The 21,560-nt window shown below is 46.5% G+C and overlaps 1 protein-coding gene across 6 annotated transcripts in view; it reads right to left on the reverse strand.

The window, feature by feature from the left end:
* Window positions 1-21,560, reverse strand: part of Arhgap39 (Rho GTPase activating protein 39) — a 92,833-nt gene that overhangs the window by 27,289 nt on the left and 43,984 nt on the right. For all 6 annotated transcript variants that reach the window (XR_015624354.1, XR_015624353.1, XM_087558732.1 and 3 more), the window contains 2 exon segments: window positions 13,620-13,786; window positions 803-1,222 (listed from right to left, as the gene is read on the reverse strand). Coding sequence is in view for 4 of the 6 variants with exons in the window: in XM_087558732.1 (XP_087414858.1) it covers window positions 803-1,222; window positions 13,620-13,705 (506 nt within the window). In the remaining 2 variants the exon portion in view is untranslated.

Here is a 21,560-nt window from a genome sequence, read left to right on the forward strand (position 1 = left end):
AACAGGAACGAGAGGGAAGTTCCCCATACAATGACCCTTATGAAAACACCAGCTATATCCTCAGCAAAGATACTTGGTGGAAGAAGGTCTGGTCCGATTGGTCTCTAATGTCTCCACTGCCTGTCAGGTCATGCTATGTCCCCTCGACACCACTGTCACTGTGTCTGCCCTGCCTGGCTGAGCTCCTAGAAGGGCAGGGTTGGACTAAGGCAGCACTGCCTGTACTCAGTGTATCACTGGCAGTGCCTCTTCTTAGATTTAAATGAGCCCAGCCCCTGAGAATAGTCCTCTATCCTTCATGTTGGAGGAACTAGAGGCCATGTCCTCATTCTCTACAAATTATCCAAAGACACAACTCTGAGCAGACATAGCCCACTGAGGTGTACCAGCCGCCCTCTGCAAAAGGACAGCAGAGCCCCAGATGTCTAGCTTTTCTCCTTAGCACCTTTCTCCCCTCCCCCCCACCCCTGGTATTCTGAGTCAGGGTCTCACTTAAACATAGGCTGGCCTCAGACTCCTGGTTCTCCAGTGCCTCCAGCTCCCGGGTGCTAAGATCACTGGTGTGACACACCTCACCTGGCTTTACTCACCTACCTTCCTCAAGGCTTTGTACACTTCCGAATGTGACTAATGACACTATCAGTAAAGGGGAGGTGGCTGGCCTGCCTGATAACCCTGGTCCAGCAAAGAACCCTATCAACTGGACAACTAACAGTCTTGAAAGCTGCGTGCTATACTCTGCCACCCCAGCCCCACCCTCCTCTAAGTAAGTACCCCTCCCCCAACCCGCCGGCCTCCTCACCTGCTAGTCTCCTCCTTCGAAGTGACCAAGGTTGTCGCCCGCCCACCACGAACTGGCAGCTCCTGTGCCCTTTCTTCAGGCTCGGGTTCCAGCGAGGAGCCCGTGCTACCATCTCGACTGCCCCTCCCTGGGCTGCTGTCTGCAGAGGCACGCGGAGACTCAGTGTTCTGTTTCAGCGTCTGCAGTTTGGCCAGCGGAATGATGTCGCAGTTCTGTGGGCGATGCCACACGGTGCGCTGCGAAGCAGCACTGTAGTAGTAGAAGCGTGATGTATTGGGGTCGAAGAGCTCCCACCACTGGTCCTCACTGGTGCGCTTGATGCGCACGCCCGCTGGTGGGTCCCACACGCACTCCCCGGTGACCAGGTTGGCATACATACGTTCGCGCGTGCGCGGCTCAATGATCTCCACCCACTCCAACCTGTAGAGGGACAAAAGCATCAACCAAGGGGCTGAGGATTTAGCTCAGTGGTAGAGCGCTTACCTAGGAAGCGCAAGGCCCTGGGTTCGGTCCCCAGCTCCGAAAAAAAGAACCAAAAAAAAAAAAAAAAAAAAGCATCAACCAAGAGCTTGGCTCTCACGTTACTGTACAGGGGCTTCCACTAGCTGCTGAGTGCTCCTGTATCTGATGTTATTGCCTAGGAAACCTCAGGGCAGCAGGGCTACAAACTACTGCCCCTGCCTGGTCCTCAGCCCGCAGCCCTGCAATCCTTTTTGTTTATAAAGAGGTGAATCATTCATACAAGGCCATATTCTCGAATACAAGTATGTTTGATGTCAGGATGCATGTTTAAAGATTGCTTCCGGGGTTGGGGATTTAGCTCAGCGGTAGAGCGCTTGCCTAGAAAGTGCAAGGCCCTGGGTTCAGTCCCCAGCTCCAAAAAAAAAAAAAAAAGAAAAGAAAAAAGAAAAAAAAAGATTGCTTCCAAGTTTTTGATAATTTATGGTTTATTTCTATTTATGCATGAGTATGTGTGTATGTGTACAATGCTCTGGCCAGAAGGGGGCAGAAGTCTCATCTAGAGCTGCAGTTATAGCTGTTGTTTAAGCCAGTACTATGAGTTCTGGGAACCAAACTCCAGATGAGCATTACTCATTCTTAACCACTGAACCATCTCTTCTGTCCCCACTCCCCCAAATTAGGGCACGGTGGTGTTCTGGGCAAGTCCCCCTACCCTCTTTAATATAGGTCTGATTCTATAGCCAGGATGACCTAAAAACTTTTAGTGATCCTCCTGCCTAAGCTTCTCAAATGGTAAGATTACAGGCATGAACCGTGGCACCTGGCTCTGTAGATGTTTAATATAAATACAAAGTGAGTGTCAGGGAAGGCCTGCCACAGTCATAATAGATAAAGAAACTGTACAGCCTTGTTTGGAATGACACATAACTGTTTGTACCTATACAGTTCTGTGGGAAATCATCAGACAGGAAAGCAAAAAGTTAAGAGGTGGGTGGAGAGATGGCTCAGTAGTTAACGCACTTGTTGCTCTTGCAGAGGACCCAGCTTTGGTCCCAGCACCCACATGGCAGCTCACAACTGTTTGTCACTCCAGTTCCAGGGGACCTGACGTCTGACTCTGACCTCTGTGGTGTTCATACACACATGCAGGCAAAACACACATACACATAAACAAATTAAAAATAAAGGAAAGAGGTTGTATAGGAATAGTAGGACTACTACGGTTTTCCCTCTGCCCTCTCCAGTTGTCTGTCTGTCTGTCTGTCTATCTGTCTGTCTGTGTCTGCGCACGTACGTGAAGATTGGATTGTGTCTGCACCGCGAGGCTGTCCTCAGTCACGTCTTCAGCTTACCTGAGGTAGGGTCTCTCAGCAAACCTGGACTGAGCTGTTTTGGCTAGACTGTCCAGTGAGCGTGGGGAGTCCACTTGTCTCCCTGTGCACAGTGCTGGGTTAGAGGAACACAGTGCTGAGTGCAGCTTTTATATGAGTGGAGAGGATTTGAACTCATGCCCTCACTTCCCAGCAGAGCTAGACCAAGCCCTTTCCTTCGGTCTCCCTCTTATTTTTAAAATGATCTGATCTTTTTTTTCAGACTTTATAATAAAAAAATTTCAAACATGTGAAAATAAACTAAATTGGAACCAATACTTCCACATCTGTGGTTTTCTTCTTTTTTTGTGTGTGATTACTAATGTCAAACTTTCCTCAAGTTTCTGAACAGCCCACAGGATGCACAGTGTTGTTTCCCTTGCTGACCCACATGAGCTACTTCAGACACTTGTTCTCACAGACACCTGTCAATGGCGGCTCACCAGGACTGACTCTGTAACTTGTCTGTTTATTCTCTTTTGTTTTGTAAAGAAAACAAGTTTTAATCTTAGTGAGTTGGATTTATAAATCCTTCCCTCATGGCTTCTCTATTTCTTTCTGGTTTCTGTTCTCCTTGTAGGTCAAGCATATTTTCTTATAAATTGACTTCCCAAACCTTTATAATGTTCCCATTTATACTGAGGTCTTGGATCAGCCTGGACTGATTTTGTTTGCTTGTGACATTTCATCTTGCTAAACAGTATCATTGCGTCCATGACAGACAAGAACAGCTTTACAAGTGAGCATTTCTGTGTGAGACCCTTCCGATCTTGCCTCTGCCTCAGCATGTGCCCCTGTCAGGGAGCTTAAGAAAATGAACAATCTTGTAAAAAACTGTTTTCAAACTCCCTGGCACTCTCTCCTCCATTCCTGCTTTGGTTACTGCTCTTCCTTGCCCCCTTTTTTTTTTTTTTAAACTTTCTCAGTGAGAGAAGACCCCCCCCCCCGCTTTGCATGTAGTAAGCAGGTATTTCTTCTGCCCCTGAGCTATCTACCCCTCAGCTTTTCCCACTTCCTTTCAAAAAGAGATTTACTCTGCAGTCTGAGCTAGCCTTAAAGTCATAGTCCTGCTGCTCCGACCTCCCGAGCACCTGGCATTACAGCTGAATGCCACTGCACCCAGCTCTTAGCTAATTCTTTTTAAAACTTATAAAACTGCACTCCTGTTTACTTGGTGTCTGCGTATAGAGATGCTTATTTGGGTGTGTGTCTGGAAGGGAGAGGACAACCTGTAGGAGCTGACTCCATCCTACTGTGGGTCCCCAAAGGCTGGGCAGCAGGCACCTTTACCTGCTAACCCTAGCTCTGGGCTATTCTTTTTTTTTTTTTTTTTGGGTTCTTTTTTTCCGGAGCTGGGGACCGAACCCAGGGCCTTGCGCTTCCTAGGCAAGCGCTCTACCACTGAGCTAAATCCCCAACCCCACTCTGGGCTATTCTTAACCTATTTTTAATTCCTCATGGCCTGCCAACTTCCATACAAACTCTGCTCCTATCTTTGCAAAATCTGAATTAATACTACCGACTGGTGTGAGAACAAAGACATCTCTATGGCGCTGACATCTGTCCAAGAGGTATCATCGATCCAGGTCTAAGGCCTGTGTACTGCAGGCTCTCAGCACACTCTTCTTTGGCTATGTCCGACTGCTGATGCCTGTTCAGCTCTCTCCCAGTGCTCTCTGAGGCCTTATCCTCCAGCTCCCATTCCCTTCAACTGAAGTACTGTACACCTAGCTTTCCAATGCTGGCATCTCTGGATCTGCTTCTGCAGTTCACTTGTGAAGCCTCTTTCTTTGTGTACTGGGTCAGCACACTGGCCTGACTCCCTCTCTTTTCCCACAGAAGCTCTATACTTGAGATATAATGCAGAGCTCTCATGTTCTTAGCCACATACATTGTGATGGTTTGAATGAGAATGGTCCCCAGGGGCTCATGTTTGAATGATGGGTCCCCGGTTAGTGGATCGATTTGGGAAAGATTCAGAGTGTAGACTTTATGTTGTGGGTGAACTTTGAGATCTCAAAAGCCCACAAAATTTCCAGTTAGTGTGTCCTCCCCATAGCTCCTTCATGCTTGTGGGTCAGGGTATACGTTAGCTCTCAGCTACTGTTTCAGCTCCATGCCTGCCAGCCTGCCACCATATTCCTTTCCATGATGGTCATAGACTCACCCTCTGGAACTGCAAACTCCCAATAAAGCCTTTCTTCTGTAGTTGCTTTGGCCATGAGCTCGCTTCACAGCAATTAAAGAGTAACTGAGATAGCAGTGGGCTTTGTTGTGACAGGCCTGGCCATGCTGTTATGGGGGGACTGTGGAAGCCTCTAGACTAGGAAACTGGTTGGGGTGGTGGGGTGGCTTAACAGGCCATCTAGTAGGAGCTTGGAGAGAGTAGTGATGAGAGCACTGTGGACCACTGAAACCCAGCTCAAGAATTTCAGAGGGGAAAATATCAGCAACTGGGGGAGAGACTATTCTTGTGGTATCTGGCAAAGAATGTAGCTGCCTTCTGTACTTGTTCTAAAAAATTGTCTTAAGTTAAGTTGAAAAGTGGTGCACCAATTCCCTTGACTGAGGAGCTTGCAAGACAGCTTAATCAACTCTGCCACATGGTTATTAGTGATCAATCTTATTCAGGTCTACAATGAATGAACAACCAGGACAAAAAACAGACAGACAGACAAAAACAAAACATGCAGATGAAGGAGAAAATTAGCACCAGGAGAGACAGGCATGATGTGAAATGGTGTGAGGGGTGGTGTCCTCATACCCCTGCAACTTACAGGAAAGGCCTGCAGAATTTTCTGGTCCTAAAAAGCAACAGCAAATCAAAGCTTATGGAGATGTAGTGGCCCAGGCACTCAGAGGAGATGGGCAGAGCTTGGGCAGGGCAGTGTTTCCTTTTAGAGTAATGACAAAGTAGTTGTTGAATCTTTCTCCAAGGTTAAGGAGAGCCACTGAGGTCAGATGTGTAGTATGGAGTTTTTGCATGGAAGCCCTGAGAGGCCACTGTGTGAAGCTGTGAACGCAAAGGCTGGACTGAGCTGGAGACATCAAGATTGCCAAAGGCAGCGAGTGTAAGCAGCTCAGGGAAGGAAGTGAGCCACAGTCAACTCACTTCTGGAAGGGCAGGGCATCAAGCCCTTTGACATCACACACAGAATGACAACATCTGCAGTTTACCCTGCTGGGTTTCAGTCTTGCTTTGGTCCAGAGTTCCTCACTGTGGCCCCTTCCCTCCTACCTTTGTAATGGTAATGGTAATTTCCTCCCTCCATTGTATGTTGGACGTATAAGATCTGCTTTTTGCTTTTGCTTTTCCATGGGGGCTACAGTTAGGGGTTTGCCTTGGTCCTCAGAAGAGACTTAGGACTCTTAAAAGTGTGTTGTTACAGGATCTGAAAGCAGTGTCACACACCTGTGGCTTAGCCGGGTGCTTAGTCCAAAGTTTAAGGCCAGATGGGGTAGTATGATGCCATGATCAACCAATCAATCACTGGGGTGAATGTGCTATATGGATTTAAGTTTGAGGGTTTCTTGTTGTTCTCTGGAGGGTAGTTGAGGCTGGACTTTGAGATAGAGTCTCCCTGTGTGGCTCTGGTTGGCCTTGCCTCTCCCTCTGCTTGGGATTAAAGATAGGATGACAGTTTTATTCTAATTGTTAACTGGACACAATCCAGTCACCAGGGAAGAGTCTCAAGAATGAGTTGTCTGGGTTGGCCTGCGGGCAGGCATGTCTGGGGTGGGAGATTGTGTTAATGAAGTTAAAATCTAGCTCAGTGTGGGTGAAAGCACGTTTCCTGGGCAGAGGCAGAGGAGAGGTGTGTAGCTAAGACAAGCAGAGCAAGTGAGCATTCGTGCAGCCGTCTCCTTCGCCTGGACTATGGATGGAATAGGACTAGGTCTTTCCAGCTCCTGCCTGACCTCACTACAAACACCCGCCTCTGGGGTCAAAGGCCTGGGCTACCACTCTGGGCCTAAGTTGCTTTCTGTCAGGGTATTTTTCTCTGTAACAGAAGTGAAGCTGGAACAAAGTGCAAATTCATAAAAAAGAGAGAATGGACTCAGAGCAAACTAGTGAGAAGACATGGTGCAGTAGTGAGTGGGGTGGTGTGTGGTCAGGGACTAATGTACCAGTCACGGCATCTAGAAGAAGAGGGGAACCAGCAGATATAAATATATTTAAAACATGGCCTGAACTTTCTAGAAGATTAAAAAGCACCACAAAAGGGCTGGGGATTTAGCTCAGTGGTAGAGCGCTTACCTAGGAAGCGCAAGGCCCTGGGTTCGATCCCCAGCTCCGAAAAAAAAAAAAAAAAAAAAAAACCAAAAAAAAAAAAAAAAAAAAAGCACCACAAACTTCCAGCACTGAAGCCTCCAGGTAAAAGGTACTTGTCATGGCCAGGAACAGTGGAATGCAGTAAAATGTAAACCCAAAACTGAAAGGTACCAACATGCTATGGGGTAGCCACCATCAGATGGTCCTGGAAACTCAGTATGTCAAAGTCCTGGTGCCACTGTTCTGCTGCAGGAGATTGTAGCTGGGACAAGAGGGCATAGGAACCATTACAGGTTCCTGAACTGACATTAAGGAGAAGTTATGACCCCAGTCAGGGCACATAGCACACAGAGGCAGGACCCTGGGTAAAAGCAGAAGTCATCACAGTGGCCATAAAAAGGGGCTGGATGTAGTGAGGACAGCTGCCCATACTGAGGTTCCTGGCAAACTCCAGTGAGGCCAGAGACCGTGGTGGCAGGGCATGCATAAGCTGCACATGTCTTGCACAATAGACACACTGACAACTAACTTGACAACAGAGCAGGAGGCTGGGCCTCGCTCCCAGGATCAGGAGCCCAAAGCAACTCACAAGCTGATGCCAGGCTGGGCATGGGGAATGGGAAGAGGAAGACTGTCTGGCAACTTGTCAGATGAAATCTGCTTACAGCCAGATGAAGGGGCCACAGGAATCTAGTAATGTTAACCCCTGGGCTGGCCAGAAGCAGACAAGTCTACTGTCCAGGGAAACAACCTAGTGAGAGGCCAGAAATGCTTACTGAAGGGTGAGAGCAGAGTCACCTAGGGCCCAGTTGGATGCCACCATCCAGAAGCCTCACCCTGCTTACTTGTCACAGTCACAGGGTAGCTTCTATGACATGCTCTCTGATACATACGTGCAGTTGCGAGCCTAAAGTGTATGACTCCAGAGATGGCACATGGTACACAACAGCACAGCAATGAGATAAACCAGTCAGAGAGTGGAGGCTCAGGGCACAGTGGGTAGAAGAGTTTTGTTGCAAAAGCAGGGGGGCCTGAGTTTAAAACTCCAACGCTCATTTAAGGACAGGAATGGCCACACTGTGCCTGTAACCCCAGTGCTGTGGGGTGGAGAAGAGAGGGATAACTGGGATTGCTGACTGGCAGCCTACCTCCAGGTTCACAGAGAGGTCCTCTCTGTAGTAATTATTTTTCTGTTGCTGTGATAAGATACTATGACCAAAGCAACTTAAAGAAGAGAGGGCATCATAGCGGAAAGGCAGGGCATGGAAGCAGGAGCAGGAGCTGGTGATGAACAGAAAGGAAGCAGGAAGTGAAGAGACGGTAGGAACTTTTAAGTTGGTTCCAGTGACACACAGGAACTCCATTTTCTAAAGTTTTCATAACTTCCCCAAGCAGTACTATCAATGGCAGACCAAGTGTCCAAATACATGGTTCCAACGGAGACATTTCTCACTCAAAGCACCATACTGATTCACTAGAATAAAACAAAGAGTGATTGATAGAGAAGAAAACCTCATGTCCACTTCTGGCTACCATATGTGCCCTTGTGAGAATGCTCACATGCATACATGTGTGTGCAAAACATAAAATACACGCGCACACACACACACACACACACACACACACACGGGCCCTGGTCAGCTTGAGTGACATGAATTGAGAGTGATGTTGGTGGAGAACTGACACATCTGCAGAAGCCCAGACAACATGTGTGGGTTGCCTCACCATCTTCCAGGAAGGGACACACAACTTCCACCCCTCAGACATGTGTGCTCTTTCCCATAGTACTGAAGGGAAAGGGAGTCTTCACAATGAGACAGCATGCTTTGGCCAAGGGTCAAGGGTGATATGCACTTCAACAGGTCATGTTGAAAGCTTGTACGATTGACATGATGAGGTCATTCTACCCAAACAATTCTGACTCCAGCTGACCACAAGAAAAATACTGAAGCAGAACAAAGGAACATTCTATATAATGCCTGCCTAGTCCTTCTCTAAACTGTCACTGCTCAGTGTATCCAAGGAATACATCATATGAGCTCTTGACACATAAGACCATCAGGTGAGGTGGCACTCAGGTGAACAGTGACAGAGAGAAAGTGCTGACAATGCACCTGTGGAGATCCTGGTGTAGAAGACTTAATAAGCCCTCCCTCTGCCCTACTTCTGCAATGTCAGGTTGGGTTAATCTAAAAGCTCATGTGTGTGTGTGTGTGTGTGTGTGTGTGTGTGTGTGTGTGTGTGTGTGTGTGTGTGTGTGTGTACATGCACACACACACACGCACACACACACACACATGCTGTCTTCAAACTTTAAAATGTTGTTTATATCTTATGAGTGAGGGTAATCTACCTTCTCAAAGCTGAAGCAGGGCTGTTTGGCCTTGGTTCTCTGAGTCAGACCCAGATACATAGGACAGCAAGGAACCCTCCAACACTGATTGGTGTCATTTGAGCTCAGCACTGAAGGGTAAGGGTATTTTATATAGTTGCATATGTAGGGCTATGGCAATTAGCCTCATGTAGCCTTTGGCAAAGACTCTTAACAAACTCAGGCCTGTTGATGTTTCTTCTCTCTGGATGTTCCCAAGTACATCCAGATGTCTGAAACCTGGAGACTCAGTCAAGACTTAGCTCATTTAAGCGTCTTAGGACAGTGGGAGGGACTGAATATGTAGATATGGGCTCATGATAAGTCTAAGAAGGTGTGACATGTCCACATTCTAAGAGAACTATATGCATTGCCCTACCTTAGGGCCACAAGCTTCTGCAGGCTGCCAGCTGCAGGCCGTTCCCTTCCCTCTGCCCCAGCGATAGTCTGCATTTACTCCATGTTCCCCTACACATGGTCGCCATTCATAAAGTCCTGACCTTACATAATATGAGCCCTTCTGGGCTCCTCACTATAAACTGAGGCTACCAAAGCCTTCCTGACTGGGCCAGAGGAGACGCTCTCAACAGTGCCAGCATACACGACTACTTCCTGTGGCTTCTGAAGCCATTCCAAGTTCCTCAGCACTAGTGACTGCACAGTTACCTTCTGCCAGGACCTCTGCAGGAGTAGCAGCCGGCATGTGCATGTCCCTGTGGCCCCAACAATGACTGTAGGTAAGCAGTACCTTGAGCTTGCTCCCAGCATCAGATAGATGGCCAGGCTCCCTCTGCTCTCCTGTACTTTCTGCCCTGGCTACTCTCTGACTGAAGCTGAAAACACTTCTAGGATTGGTAATCGGGTCATCTTAATCTTAGAACCCGTAATGGCCAGGCTGACTTCAGAGTAAACTCGCAGCAGAGAGCACAGCATTCAGCCTCTCCGTATACTCAGTAAACTCAGCTCCTAGAGCTGGCTGCTCACATTCCCTCCCTCCATCCATCATCGGAAGCACATGACATGTAAGTGTATTCCAGGTGCACACAAGTACATGGTCATAGCAGAGCATCCTTCATTATACCCTCTGCTCTTATTGGTGTGGACGCCAGCTTTGCAGTGACAACTCTGGCCAACGACACCTCAGAACTTGGCTGGCACTTTAAGACACATTTGCTGACAGAACCTAGAGAAGGAAAACCAAGCACAGACATGAAGACAGACATGCACTGGCTTCACAGAGCTCCTGAAGTAGGGCTGTGGAGGTAACTTTTAGATGAATGAATGAAGCTGCTATGGTAGAGAAGCTGACAGGTGAGAGGGCAAGGAAGGGGAAGCAAGGCTTTTTTTCTTTCTTTCTTTTTTCTTTTTTTCGGAGCTGGGGACCGAACCCAGGGCCTTGCGCTTGCTAGGCAAGCGCTCTACCACTGAGCTAAATCCCCAACCCTGGAAGCAAGGCTTTTAACATGGTAACTAATAAGCAGAGTGTGAAGATCCGGGGCAGGACTTGGTGGCACACTAGTGGCTGCTGACAAACACAGCAGGTGCCAGTTGCCCAGTGTAGTCCTTCCAGAGTGATGACACCAAAGGAAGGTAGTTGCCTGCAGGCTGTGAGAGGCTTCAGGGTACCTCATTCCTCTGGCAACTGCTCTTCACCGACCTTTTCCCTAACCTATATTAGATTTTACCAAAACAGAGCTACAGTATTCTCCAAAGAATTTTCCTGAGTGACAAAAGAAAGCTATTAAGCACAGAACAATCTCTTAATCCCTTAAAAAAAAAAGTGAGTCTTAGTTTTGTTTAAAAAGTCCTTTTAAATCAATGCGATTCAATGATTCTCTCTCCACGAAGAATGGGGTTTTATTCCCTTTGCAGCATACTCCTGTGCATGTGGGCAGAAACCCAGCCCTTTAGAAACATTCTTGGCATCTCCTGGGGGGCAACATTCAATCACGATACTCAGAGAATAAAAGGCACAGGAGGGCGGGGAGCCCAGGACCTGACATCTAAAGCCAGGCGTGGGTGTGATCTAAAGATGTCCACAGTGAGTAGCTTCAGAAAAATGGGGAGCCCAGTCTGGGAAGCCCCATGGACTATGTGGACCCTGAAGAAAGGGAGAGACACAGCAAGTGGTCACATATGTGTAGGCCTTATGAGTAAGTCGGGGTGGGGGTTGAATTAAGAACAGCACAGCTTGCTGTCGTGTATAATAGTTATGCTACAGTGAGTTAAGCAGGGAAGAAAAATGCTAGCTATTGGAGAGCTGCTCACAGTGCTTCACAGCCAGCTAGGACTCAACCCTGTAAGCAACAGGAGGTAACAATGTTCAGCAGCTTCCTACTGACTCAACTGGAGAGGATTATTTGGCAATAATGTTTAAGATCGATTGTGACACACACCTAGCTCTCAGGAGCTACAGGCAGGTGAATGTCTGTGAGTTCAAGGCCAGGCAGGGCTACACAGAGAGAGCCTATTTCAAAAAACCAACCAAAGAAGTCAATGGAAACACATGGGTTAGGTCAATTACCCCAGTGCCTCAGAACTTTCAGGGCATGTACACAGAGTATGAAGTCTCAGAAAAGGGAAAAGCAATTATAATGACGTGACAAGAAACAGGGTCACAGCCAGCCATAGTGGTGCAGGGCTGTGGTGTTTTAATCCCAGCACTGGAGGGTAGAGGCAGACAGATCTCTGAATTCAAGGACATCCTGGTCTACAGAGTGCATTGCAAGACAGCCAGGGCTACACAGAGAAACCCTGTCTCAAACAAACAAAACAAAAATACAAAGAAAAGGCAAAAAAAAAAAAAAAAAAAAAAAAAAAGAATCACTTTAGAGTTGAAAGTCAGGTCAATACTTCACACCACACCCAAGTATAGACTCCAACTTGATAGGCACACTGTGGGACTGGGGGTGTGACTCAGACTAAAGCGTTTGTTTGGCATCCATGAGGCCCTGCATTTGACTCAGAGCAAAAAACAAACCATCACCAACAAAATCTGATCAGGGAACTGATAAAAGATTAGAAAGGAGTGAGGATGAATGGTGGGGTCCTGTGCAGGATGCTGGTTTATCTCGCTTTCCTAGCAAAGACCTGAAATCGAAGCTGCACAGCATGGCCCTCTCAGCAGGGCCTTGCCTGAGTCCTGTCAGGGGCTGGCAAACTACTGTGGGTGTACACATAAGCCCTGTTGTTGTTCATTAATTGTGTTTTTTAATGTGTATGGGTATTTTGTTTAAATATGCCTGCAGAGCCCAGAAGACAGTTTTGCAATCCTTGGAACTGGAGTTACAGATGGTTGTGAGTAGCCATGAGAGTGCTAGGAACAGACCCTGGTCCTCTGCAAGAGTAGCCAGTGCTCTTAACTGCTGAGTCATTTCCCATCCACTGTTTTTTGTTTTTGAAACAGAGTCTCATGTATCCCAGGCTGGTTTCAAGCATTTTATGCAGCTGAAGACGCCTTAAACTTCTGATCTTCCAGTCTTCTATTTCCTGAGTACTGGAATTACCTCCCTCTACCACTAGGCCCATTTTATGTAGAGTGTAAAGTTTTGTGTATGTTGGGTAAGTATTCTAATCAGTTGAGTACAAAGACTACCTTTATATTGGTTAAGGGTATAAAAGTCATGAGAAGGCCGTGGAAACCACTTAGATTGGATAGGGCTAAGGAAGGTGAGAAGGCAGAGGCAGGCAGAACTAGCTGAGGGTGGCAGAGGAGATCAAAGCCTGTGTCAGCATCAGATCTGATGAGTGACTGTGTCCTGGGTATGTGAGTTACCTGACCGACACACACTCAAGCACTGAAGGCCTTAGGCAGAATACTTGTGACCTGCCCAAAGTGACTCAGAAAGGACAGGTGACTGATGGTGATGACTCAAGGATGGGTGACCAACGCTGACAAGTCAGAGCAAGAACACATGGACATTTCTGGGACCATCTTTTTTTCTGTTAGTGTGGAATTATTTCCAGATAAAAAGCCACACATCAGAAAAATAGAAAGGAAGAGGTCTGACTACTGGTATCTATCTGTATGGACAGATGCCCAGAGTGCCTGAGAAAATAGGCAGGTTCACATGTGCAGCCCAAACACCAGTTCTGAGGGAGATGAACTGGCCTCTGTCAGCTGTGTAGGTATCGCTGCAATGAGTGGCTGTGCTGAGAACACTGGACTACAGAGACAGGGGAGGACAGTGAGAGAAGGCAGTGTACCTGGACAGCCTGGTGGGGAGAACTACCATTGGTGAGCCAAACCCCAGGGTCACACTACCTTTTCCCTGTATGGCTGTTTCCCTCATTTTCCCCAGAGCCTAGATAATTCATGCGGAGTGGATGTTGTCTCCTTACCTGGTACTCGACCCAGGAATCCTAGGCTCCTGCTCATCGACATGGTGGCTTCTGCATTCATAATCCTGTGTCTGTGACATTGCCATCTGCTTCCTCAGTGCTGAGGTGAACAGTTGTCAGAGGACCATCAGGTTGCCTCCTCCAGTATCAGACAGGAAGAGGCCACACTAGGGAGAAAAAACAGTGGCTAAGCACTCATGGGAAACTCAGGTATCAAGTGATGGCCCACCCCACAAACATGGAATTACAGCCCATCTTGCTCTCCCAACAGACAGCTGGCTCAAATGGAAAGCAATTCCCATGCCTCAAGACTCCTCAGGGAAGCCACTCCCAGCAAGGTGGTCTCAGTGGCCAGCCGGCTTCTCTTGCACAGAGGGAAAGCCTGCTGGCTAAGTGCTTAATGCTGCATTGCCCCTGGGCCAGGGTAGTGTACGAGAGCTTCCAGAACTATAAAGCTGGAGGACACACTGAGCACCCAGGCCTCACTGATGTCTGCGTCTGGACCCTACCCAGGATGCCCATATACGGGACATCACTGTGGAGATGAAGATGGGCACTGCACACAGGGTATGGCCTCATGCTCAGCGGAACTCGGGCACGAGAGGCACACAGATTTCCTGTGACAGCGAGCAGGCGCTCTCACCGACAGATTGTGCTGATTACAATATGCATGGAAAGAGACCCCTGAGCCTACGCTCGTCCACACATAAAACCATCCATGTTATAAATGTGAAGGCTGAAAAAAACAAAATGAACTTTTAGGAAAAACCAAAGAAAGCTTGGTTTTACAGTGGGGACAGATTTCTGAGACAGTCACAAAACTAGCACCCAAAGAAAAAGTAGTGAATTAGACTGTAATAAAGTTAAGATTAAGGATATCTACTTATCAGGAAACCAAGAGTAGGCTGGGTGTGGCAGTGCATGCCATTAATCTCAAAACTCAGGAGGCAGAGACACAGAGACCTCTGTGGGTTAGAGGGCACCCTGGTCTCCAGAGTGAGTTCCAGACCAGCCAAGGCTACAAAGTGAGACCGTATGTACTGGCTGGCTTTGTTTGTCAACTTGACACAAGCTGGAGTTATCACAGAGAAAGGAGCCTCCCTTGAGGAAATGCCTTCATGAGACCCAGCTGTGAGGCATTTTCTCAATTAGTGATCAAGAGGGAAAGGGCCCAGCCCATTGTGGGTGGAGCCGTCCCTGGGCTGGTGTCTTGGGTTCTATAAGAGAGCAAGCTGAGCAAGCCAGGGGAAGCAAGACAGTAACATCCCTCCATGGCCTCTGCATCAGCTCCTGCTTCCTGACCTGCTTGATTCCAGTCCTGACATCCTTTGGTGATGAACAGCAATGTAGAAGTGTAAATTGAATAAACCTTTTCCTTCCCAACTAGCTTCTTGGTCATGTTTGTGCAGGAACAGAAACCCTGACTCAGACATGGTAGAAGGAAGAGAGAGGAGGGGGAGGAGGAGGAGGAGGAAAAATGCAAATCCCAAATGGGAGGCATTTGCTACAAAGAAGTCCAGTTGTGGCACGTGTGATCTGAAACAGGCACATTAAACAGAGGGAATGCTGCAGATAACGTGATGGAGCGGCAGCAAGTGGGCAGCTATGGAGACATCCACCTCACTCTTCAGGGAAGTGCTCTTTTTAAAAAGATTTACTTATTTATTTACTTTATTTATGTGAGCACACTATCACTGTCTTCAGGCACACCAGAAGAGGGCATCGGATCCCATCACAGATGGTTGTGAGCCACCATGTGGTTGCTGGGAATTGAGCTCAGGACCTCTGGAAGAGCAGCCAGTGCTCTTAACCCCATGGAAATGCTCTTAAAGGCGGATGACATAAAGCACTCAACAAGCACTCAGCAAAAGCAAAGACAACAAGACCCAGTGCGGGGAAGGGCAAGGAGAAGAGCACATGTATCTAATGCTCGGTCTGAAGGGCTCTCCCCTCCAGGTAGCAGCTTGACAGTATTCCCTATAGGAGAACACATGCATCCACACATCCTTAAGGAGGCCACTGTGGCCATGCCAGCAATGCCAGCTCAACCGACACAGGAGGGACACCAAGTGCACACCGACTCCTCAGCAGTGAGAATGAGCCCATGCACACACCAGGGTTTTCTTTAATAAAGTTGAGGAGCAGTCGTTGCCATCAAGAATCAGATCCAACAGCGTCAGGAGGGGGTCAGGGGCCACACACTATCCCCAGCTAAGGTGCTGCTGCTCACACAGTGCTGCAGGCTCTGCTTACATGCTGCTCCCCACCCTGATCTCCACCACACACACAGCCAGGGGGAACAGAGTATCACTGGGCTTTTTACTCTTTACAAACTCCCAGATGGCATTAGACTTACCCCTTCCCTCAAACAAGGGATATTCCATGGATATTAACTGCTAATTTAGGGGCAAATTAAAAAAGCTTCAAATACCACGTAAACCAGGAAAGGTGGCAGACATATGTAATCCAAGTATTTGGGAGACAAAAAAAAAGTCGTTATGACAAAGAATATGAAATGTAGAAAGTCATTAGGTCATTCCTTAAAACATATATTCTACTAACCTGGAAATATATAAAAAAAAGTTTGACTGTCTAGTTTTATCACCTAACAAATTTGCAGTAAGATGAAATATTTAGGCAGATCTATAAAGAGGCTGGCAAGATGGCTCAGGGGTTATAGCACTGGCTGCTCTTTTAGAGGACCTAGGTTTGATTCCCAGCACCCACATGGTGGCTGGTAACTATTTGCAACTCTAGCTGCAAGAAGTTTACTGCCCTTCTCTGGTCTCAATGGATACTTCATATGGTATACATACATGTAGGCAAAACCCCTATACACATAATAAATAAAAATTAATAAAAAATAAAAATCTCCTAACTAAAAAAGTTCAGGCCTAGAAAGATTCACTGGGGAACTTTACCAGACCTAAAGAAAAACTAATGCTTATGTTTCTCAAATTAGTTCATAAACTAGAAGGCAGTTACACTCACCACCACACCGCCAATACCACACTAGTTATAAAATGGAAAGAAGGGCTGGAGGGATGGCTCAGCGGTTAGAGTACTGACTGCTCTTCCAGAGGTCCTGAGTTCAAATCCCAGCAACAACATGGTGGCTCACACCATCTGTAAAGAGATCTGATGCCCTCTTCTGGTGTGTCTGAAGACAGTGATAGTGTACTCACATAAATAAAATAAATAAATCTTAAAAAAAAATAAAATGGGGGAGGAAAGGATGGAATATAACAAGGCTCCCTTTATAAAGCTAGTAAAGACACTAGCAACACCATCAGTGAAGGAAAATTATACACCAATATCCTGGGGGGCAGAGATCAAATAGTCTCAACAAGATGCTTGCAAACTGAAGTCAGGAACTGTGTGTGGGGAGGCTGTGTAAAGAAGGGGTAAGCCCCGAGCGAACGAGTACTGTTGACATGGCACAGCTGTGTCAGGCTTGGAATGGCGAAGCCTTCTGCGAACAACTGATCAGTGGTGCAAAAACTAACAAGTCCAGTGTCCCAGCCTCCTTCAGGAGGACACAGTGGCACCTACGGAGACAGCCTATGGAGACCAGCTGACTCCGCCACTGTGCTCCATAACAGGCTAAGGGCACCTGACCGTGGTTTTCTCACATACGTCTCTCCTTTCTTCACCCTCTCACAGTCGGGACCAGGATGCTCAGGACATGGTAGAGAACACATCAAAAAGATCATTCTCTATATGGAGTTGTTTTATTCTAGAGAGGCTGGGATAATTCAATAGATGTAATTCAATAAATTTTATAAATTATATAAGTGATCGAAGACAGAAATCATATAATATAATCTTTTTTATTTTCTTTTTCAGAGCTGAGGACCAAATCCAGGGCCTAGCAATCACTTTACCACTGAGCTAAACCCTTAACACCATATGATCATCTTGATAGAGGAAGAAAAGGCTTTTGACAAAAATTCCAGCATCTTTTCTGGAAAAAAGTTCTAAAGAAATTCCGAAGAGAAGGACTTTTTAACACAATAAAGGCTCTATTCACAGTCTATAGCTAACCAGCTATTAAACAGTGAAAACTCCAAGTTTTCCATTAAAATCAAGAACAAGAAAAGGGTACAGTTTTCTTCACTCATATTCAATATTGAACAGAAAATAGTAGTTAAGGCAGTGAGACAAGAGAAGCAAACACAAAGGGCACATGCAGCAACGATGTCAAGGCCTCGGTCTGCTGATCTGCAGATGATATGAGTCTCTGCGTAGAAGACCCTGGAATTCATAAACACTTTCAGCCAAGTATCGGGGCACAATGCTAGTGAAAGAATCAATAGCCTTCCTAACCAATGCCAAATACATTGATAGAGAAATAAGAGAAACCATTTGATTCACAACAGCCTTGAAACAAGACCTTGAAATAAACCTAATCAAGGAAGAGAAAGATGTCAACATGAAACGTTTAACACACTGAGGAAAAGAGGAAAGAAACAAGACAAGGAGAGCGATACCATGCTCATGGGCAGGAAGATCCTGCAAACCACCATCCTACCAAAAGCAACAGACACACTCTGTGCAACCCCCATTAAAACACCAACCCTCTCATCTTAGCACAGAGGGACGCTGTTAACATCCATACGGAAGAAGAATTCAGAGAGCCAGGCGATCCTAAAGCAAAGGACCTGCTGGAGGACCGCCATCCCTGACTCAAGCTGTCCGGAAGAGCCGCAGTAATAATGACAGCACGGCACTAACAAAGGCAGACCCCACAGATCAATGGACAGGATTAGGGCCCAGATTTAAGGCCACATAACTAGAGCCATCGGTTTTTGATGAGGATATCAAAGTATACATAGGAGAAAAGAATATCTTCAACAAATAGTGCTGGGAAAACTGGGCAGATGCACGTAGAATGGAACCAGCTCTTTCTTCCACCCTGAATGAATTTACAAGGTCAGCATCAGACCCGAGTCCCTGAAACCGCTAGAGAAAATAGTAGAAAAAGCATTGCAAGATACGTGCACAGACAAGGGCTGTACAGCTGAAGACAAAGTGCCTTTCCACTTTTTATTTTATTAATTTAAATTGTATCCGGTGTGGATAGGGGGAAGGGAGAGAGTGAGCACGGTGAATTATGTGCATGTGTGTGGGTGTCTGTGGAGGACAGAGGCGTCATATCTCCTGAAGATCGGGTTACAGAAGGTTGTGAGCCACCTGATACGGGTGCTGGGAACCAAACTCAGGCTTTCTGAACGATGAGCAAACACTGTAAGTCATCTTTCCAGCCCCAGAAATACAATTTGTTAGTAAATAGTTTTTTTTTTTTTACACAAGTGTTCAGCATTCTTGCCCACCATGGAAATGCAAATTAGTAACACTTTGAGTTTTTTTCTGACCTTAGTCAGAAAGACTGTCATCAAGAGAACAAGTGACGAAAAATGCTGGTAAGGATGTTGGAGAAAAGACGTGGCCACCGTTGGTGGGAATCTAAGGTGCTGCAGCTACTTTGAAAATCACTGTGGCAGTTTCTCAAAAAATCTAAAAATAGAGCTACCATGTGACCCAGTTACGTCAGACCTGGGCATAGACCCAGAGGACGCTAATTCCTACTACAGAGATACTGGCAAGCCCATGTTCACTGCCGCCCTAGTCACAATCAAGGACACCCAGTAACCAATGAATGAATCATGAAAATGTGGTGGGTACACTGTGGAATAAAGAAATATGACTTTGTAGAAGAAGGGCTAGAACTGAAAATGCACTGAGAAAGGCAGCCAGGGCTCAGAAGACGCACACCATGCATTCTCCTCATATGCAAATCCTCACTGTGAACTTTTGGATTTTTATGTTTAATTTAGAGTGTCTGTAAGGGTCAAGAAACTAGAAAGGCCTCATGAGGCGGGAAGCATCTCATGTAGAACACACATGATATGAGAACAGATTGGAGAAATATTGGGGATGGAAAGGTCTAAGCATGAATGTCGGTGAGGGGAGAGGGAACAGGAGAGGGTTGCGGGGGAGGAGGGGACTGAAACTAAGGATGTATGAAAAGACCTTATGGTAATCCACTCCTTTGTAAGTTAAAATATATACTTAAAAAGAGAGAGAGAGAGAGGCTGAATGAAGGTATCCTTCATTATGCTGTTCCCAGAAACCACAGGTTATTAAGTGAAAACCGCAGTATTCCTACAGGGAGGCTAAAGACAGAGAAGGGCAATCCTTACAAGTCCAAGGATCACTTGGCCTGGCACATTCAGTGAATGACAAGAGGCTGTTTCAAGCAAGGGGGAAGACAAGCACTAACACGTCGTGTCCTCTGACCTCCACATGCACACACACATACAAGGAACAAAGTCAGTGTCCACTGTGCAGGTGGTCTGTACCATGCTTTTGGCTCAGCAACTTTTTAAAAAGATTATTTAGTATGCATGTGTGTGCACATGTGTTTGGGTACACAGTGTGTGTGTGTGTGTGTGTGTGTGTGTGAGAGAGAGAGAGAGAGAGAGAGAGAGAGAGAGAGAGAGAGAGAACAAAAACCTGCCTTGAAAGTAAGAAGTAAGGTAGGTAAGTAGACAGACAGACAGACCGACAGACAAAATCTTAGAATAAAAATCCAATCTGGGCATTTGGGTGTGCACCCGTAACCCCAGCACTGGAAGGTAGATGTAGGAAGATCAGGAGTCCAGGGATAGCCGTGAAGACATTACATGGCTCTGTCTCAACACAGATTCACCCCAATTTGGAGTTAGTCTTAAAACTTCCAAAGAGCTTTCATGACTTATGACACCCTACCGATTTGGACATACTATATTTCCATTCCAGTCCAAAACAACAACATCAACAACTCCTTTCTGGGGGCTAGAGAGATGGCTCAGCCATTAAGTGCGCAAGTTGCTTTTCCAGGCAACCTGGGTTCAGTTCCCAGAACCCACATGGCAGCTCACAACAGACTGTTACTCAGTTCCAGAAGAGCAGCATACTTTTCTGGCCCATGTAGGTATGGGGCACACACATGATGCACAGACATGATGCATAGACAAAACACACCTATATATAAAGTCTGGGGGTTGGGGATTTAGCTCAGTGGTAGAGCGCTTGCCTAGGAAGCACAAGGCCCTGGGTTCGGTCCCCAGCTCTGAAAAAAAGAACCAAAAAAAGAACCAAAAAAAAAAAGTCTGAAAAAGTTCACTGATTTATCTTGACCTTCTATAGATGTGTTATCTAATAACTGCCAGTTTTCCAGATTTTGTTTTGTTTGTTGAGACAAAGTCTCACAAGAGAGCCCAGGCTGGGCATACAGTCTTGTGACACCGCACTCAGACCCTCTGGGTATGTTCATTGGTTTCTGATTTAGTCTCATTCTTGTTAGAGAGATTATTGCATTCTGAATATTCAATCTTGTTAAGATGTTTGATGATCCAGGTAGGGAGTGGTGGTGTACACTTCTAGTCCCAGCATTTGATAGCAGAGGCAGAGGCTGGCAGATCTCTGTGAGTTCCAGGCCAGCTAAGGCTACAGAGAGGTATTGTCCCAACCCACATGCCCCTCCCATAAAAAAAAAAAGTATTTGACAGCAAGGCAAAGCCTTATTTTGGTAAATATTCGCTGAATATTCATATTCTCAAGAATAGCATTTCTCACAAGCACCAGAACAGAATAAATGTTTGGGTGGGAGTTTTACCACATCAGGTGAAGCTGGCCAGGGTGCTGACACCAACTTGGTCTCTGTTCATCCATTTACTGTCAAAATCGGACATTCTTTTTTTTTTTTTTTTTTTTGGTTCTTTTTTTCCGGAGCTGGGGACCGAACCCAGGGCCTTGCGCTTCCTAAGCAAGCGCTCTACCACTGAGCTAAATCCCCAACCCCAAAAGTAGTTCTTCTTTTTTTTTTTGGTTCTTTTTTTCGGAGCTGGGGACCGAACCCAGGGCCTTGTGCTTCCTAGGTAAGTGCTCTACCACTGA

This window comes from Rattus norvegicus, chromosome 7 (assembly GCF_021556685.1).
Source record: "Rattus norvegicus strain SHRSP/BbbUtx chromosome 7, alternate assembly SHRSP_T2T, whole genome shotgun sequence".
Classification (NCBI taxonomy): Eukaryota; Metazoa; Chordata; class Mammalia; order Rodentia; family Muridae; genus Rattus; species Rattus norvegicus.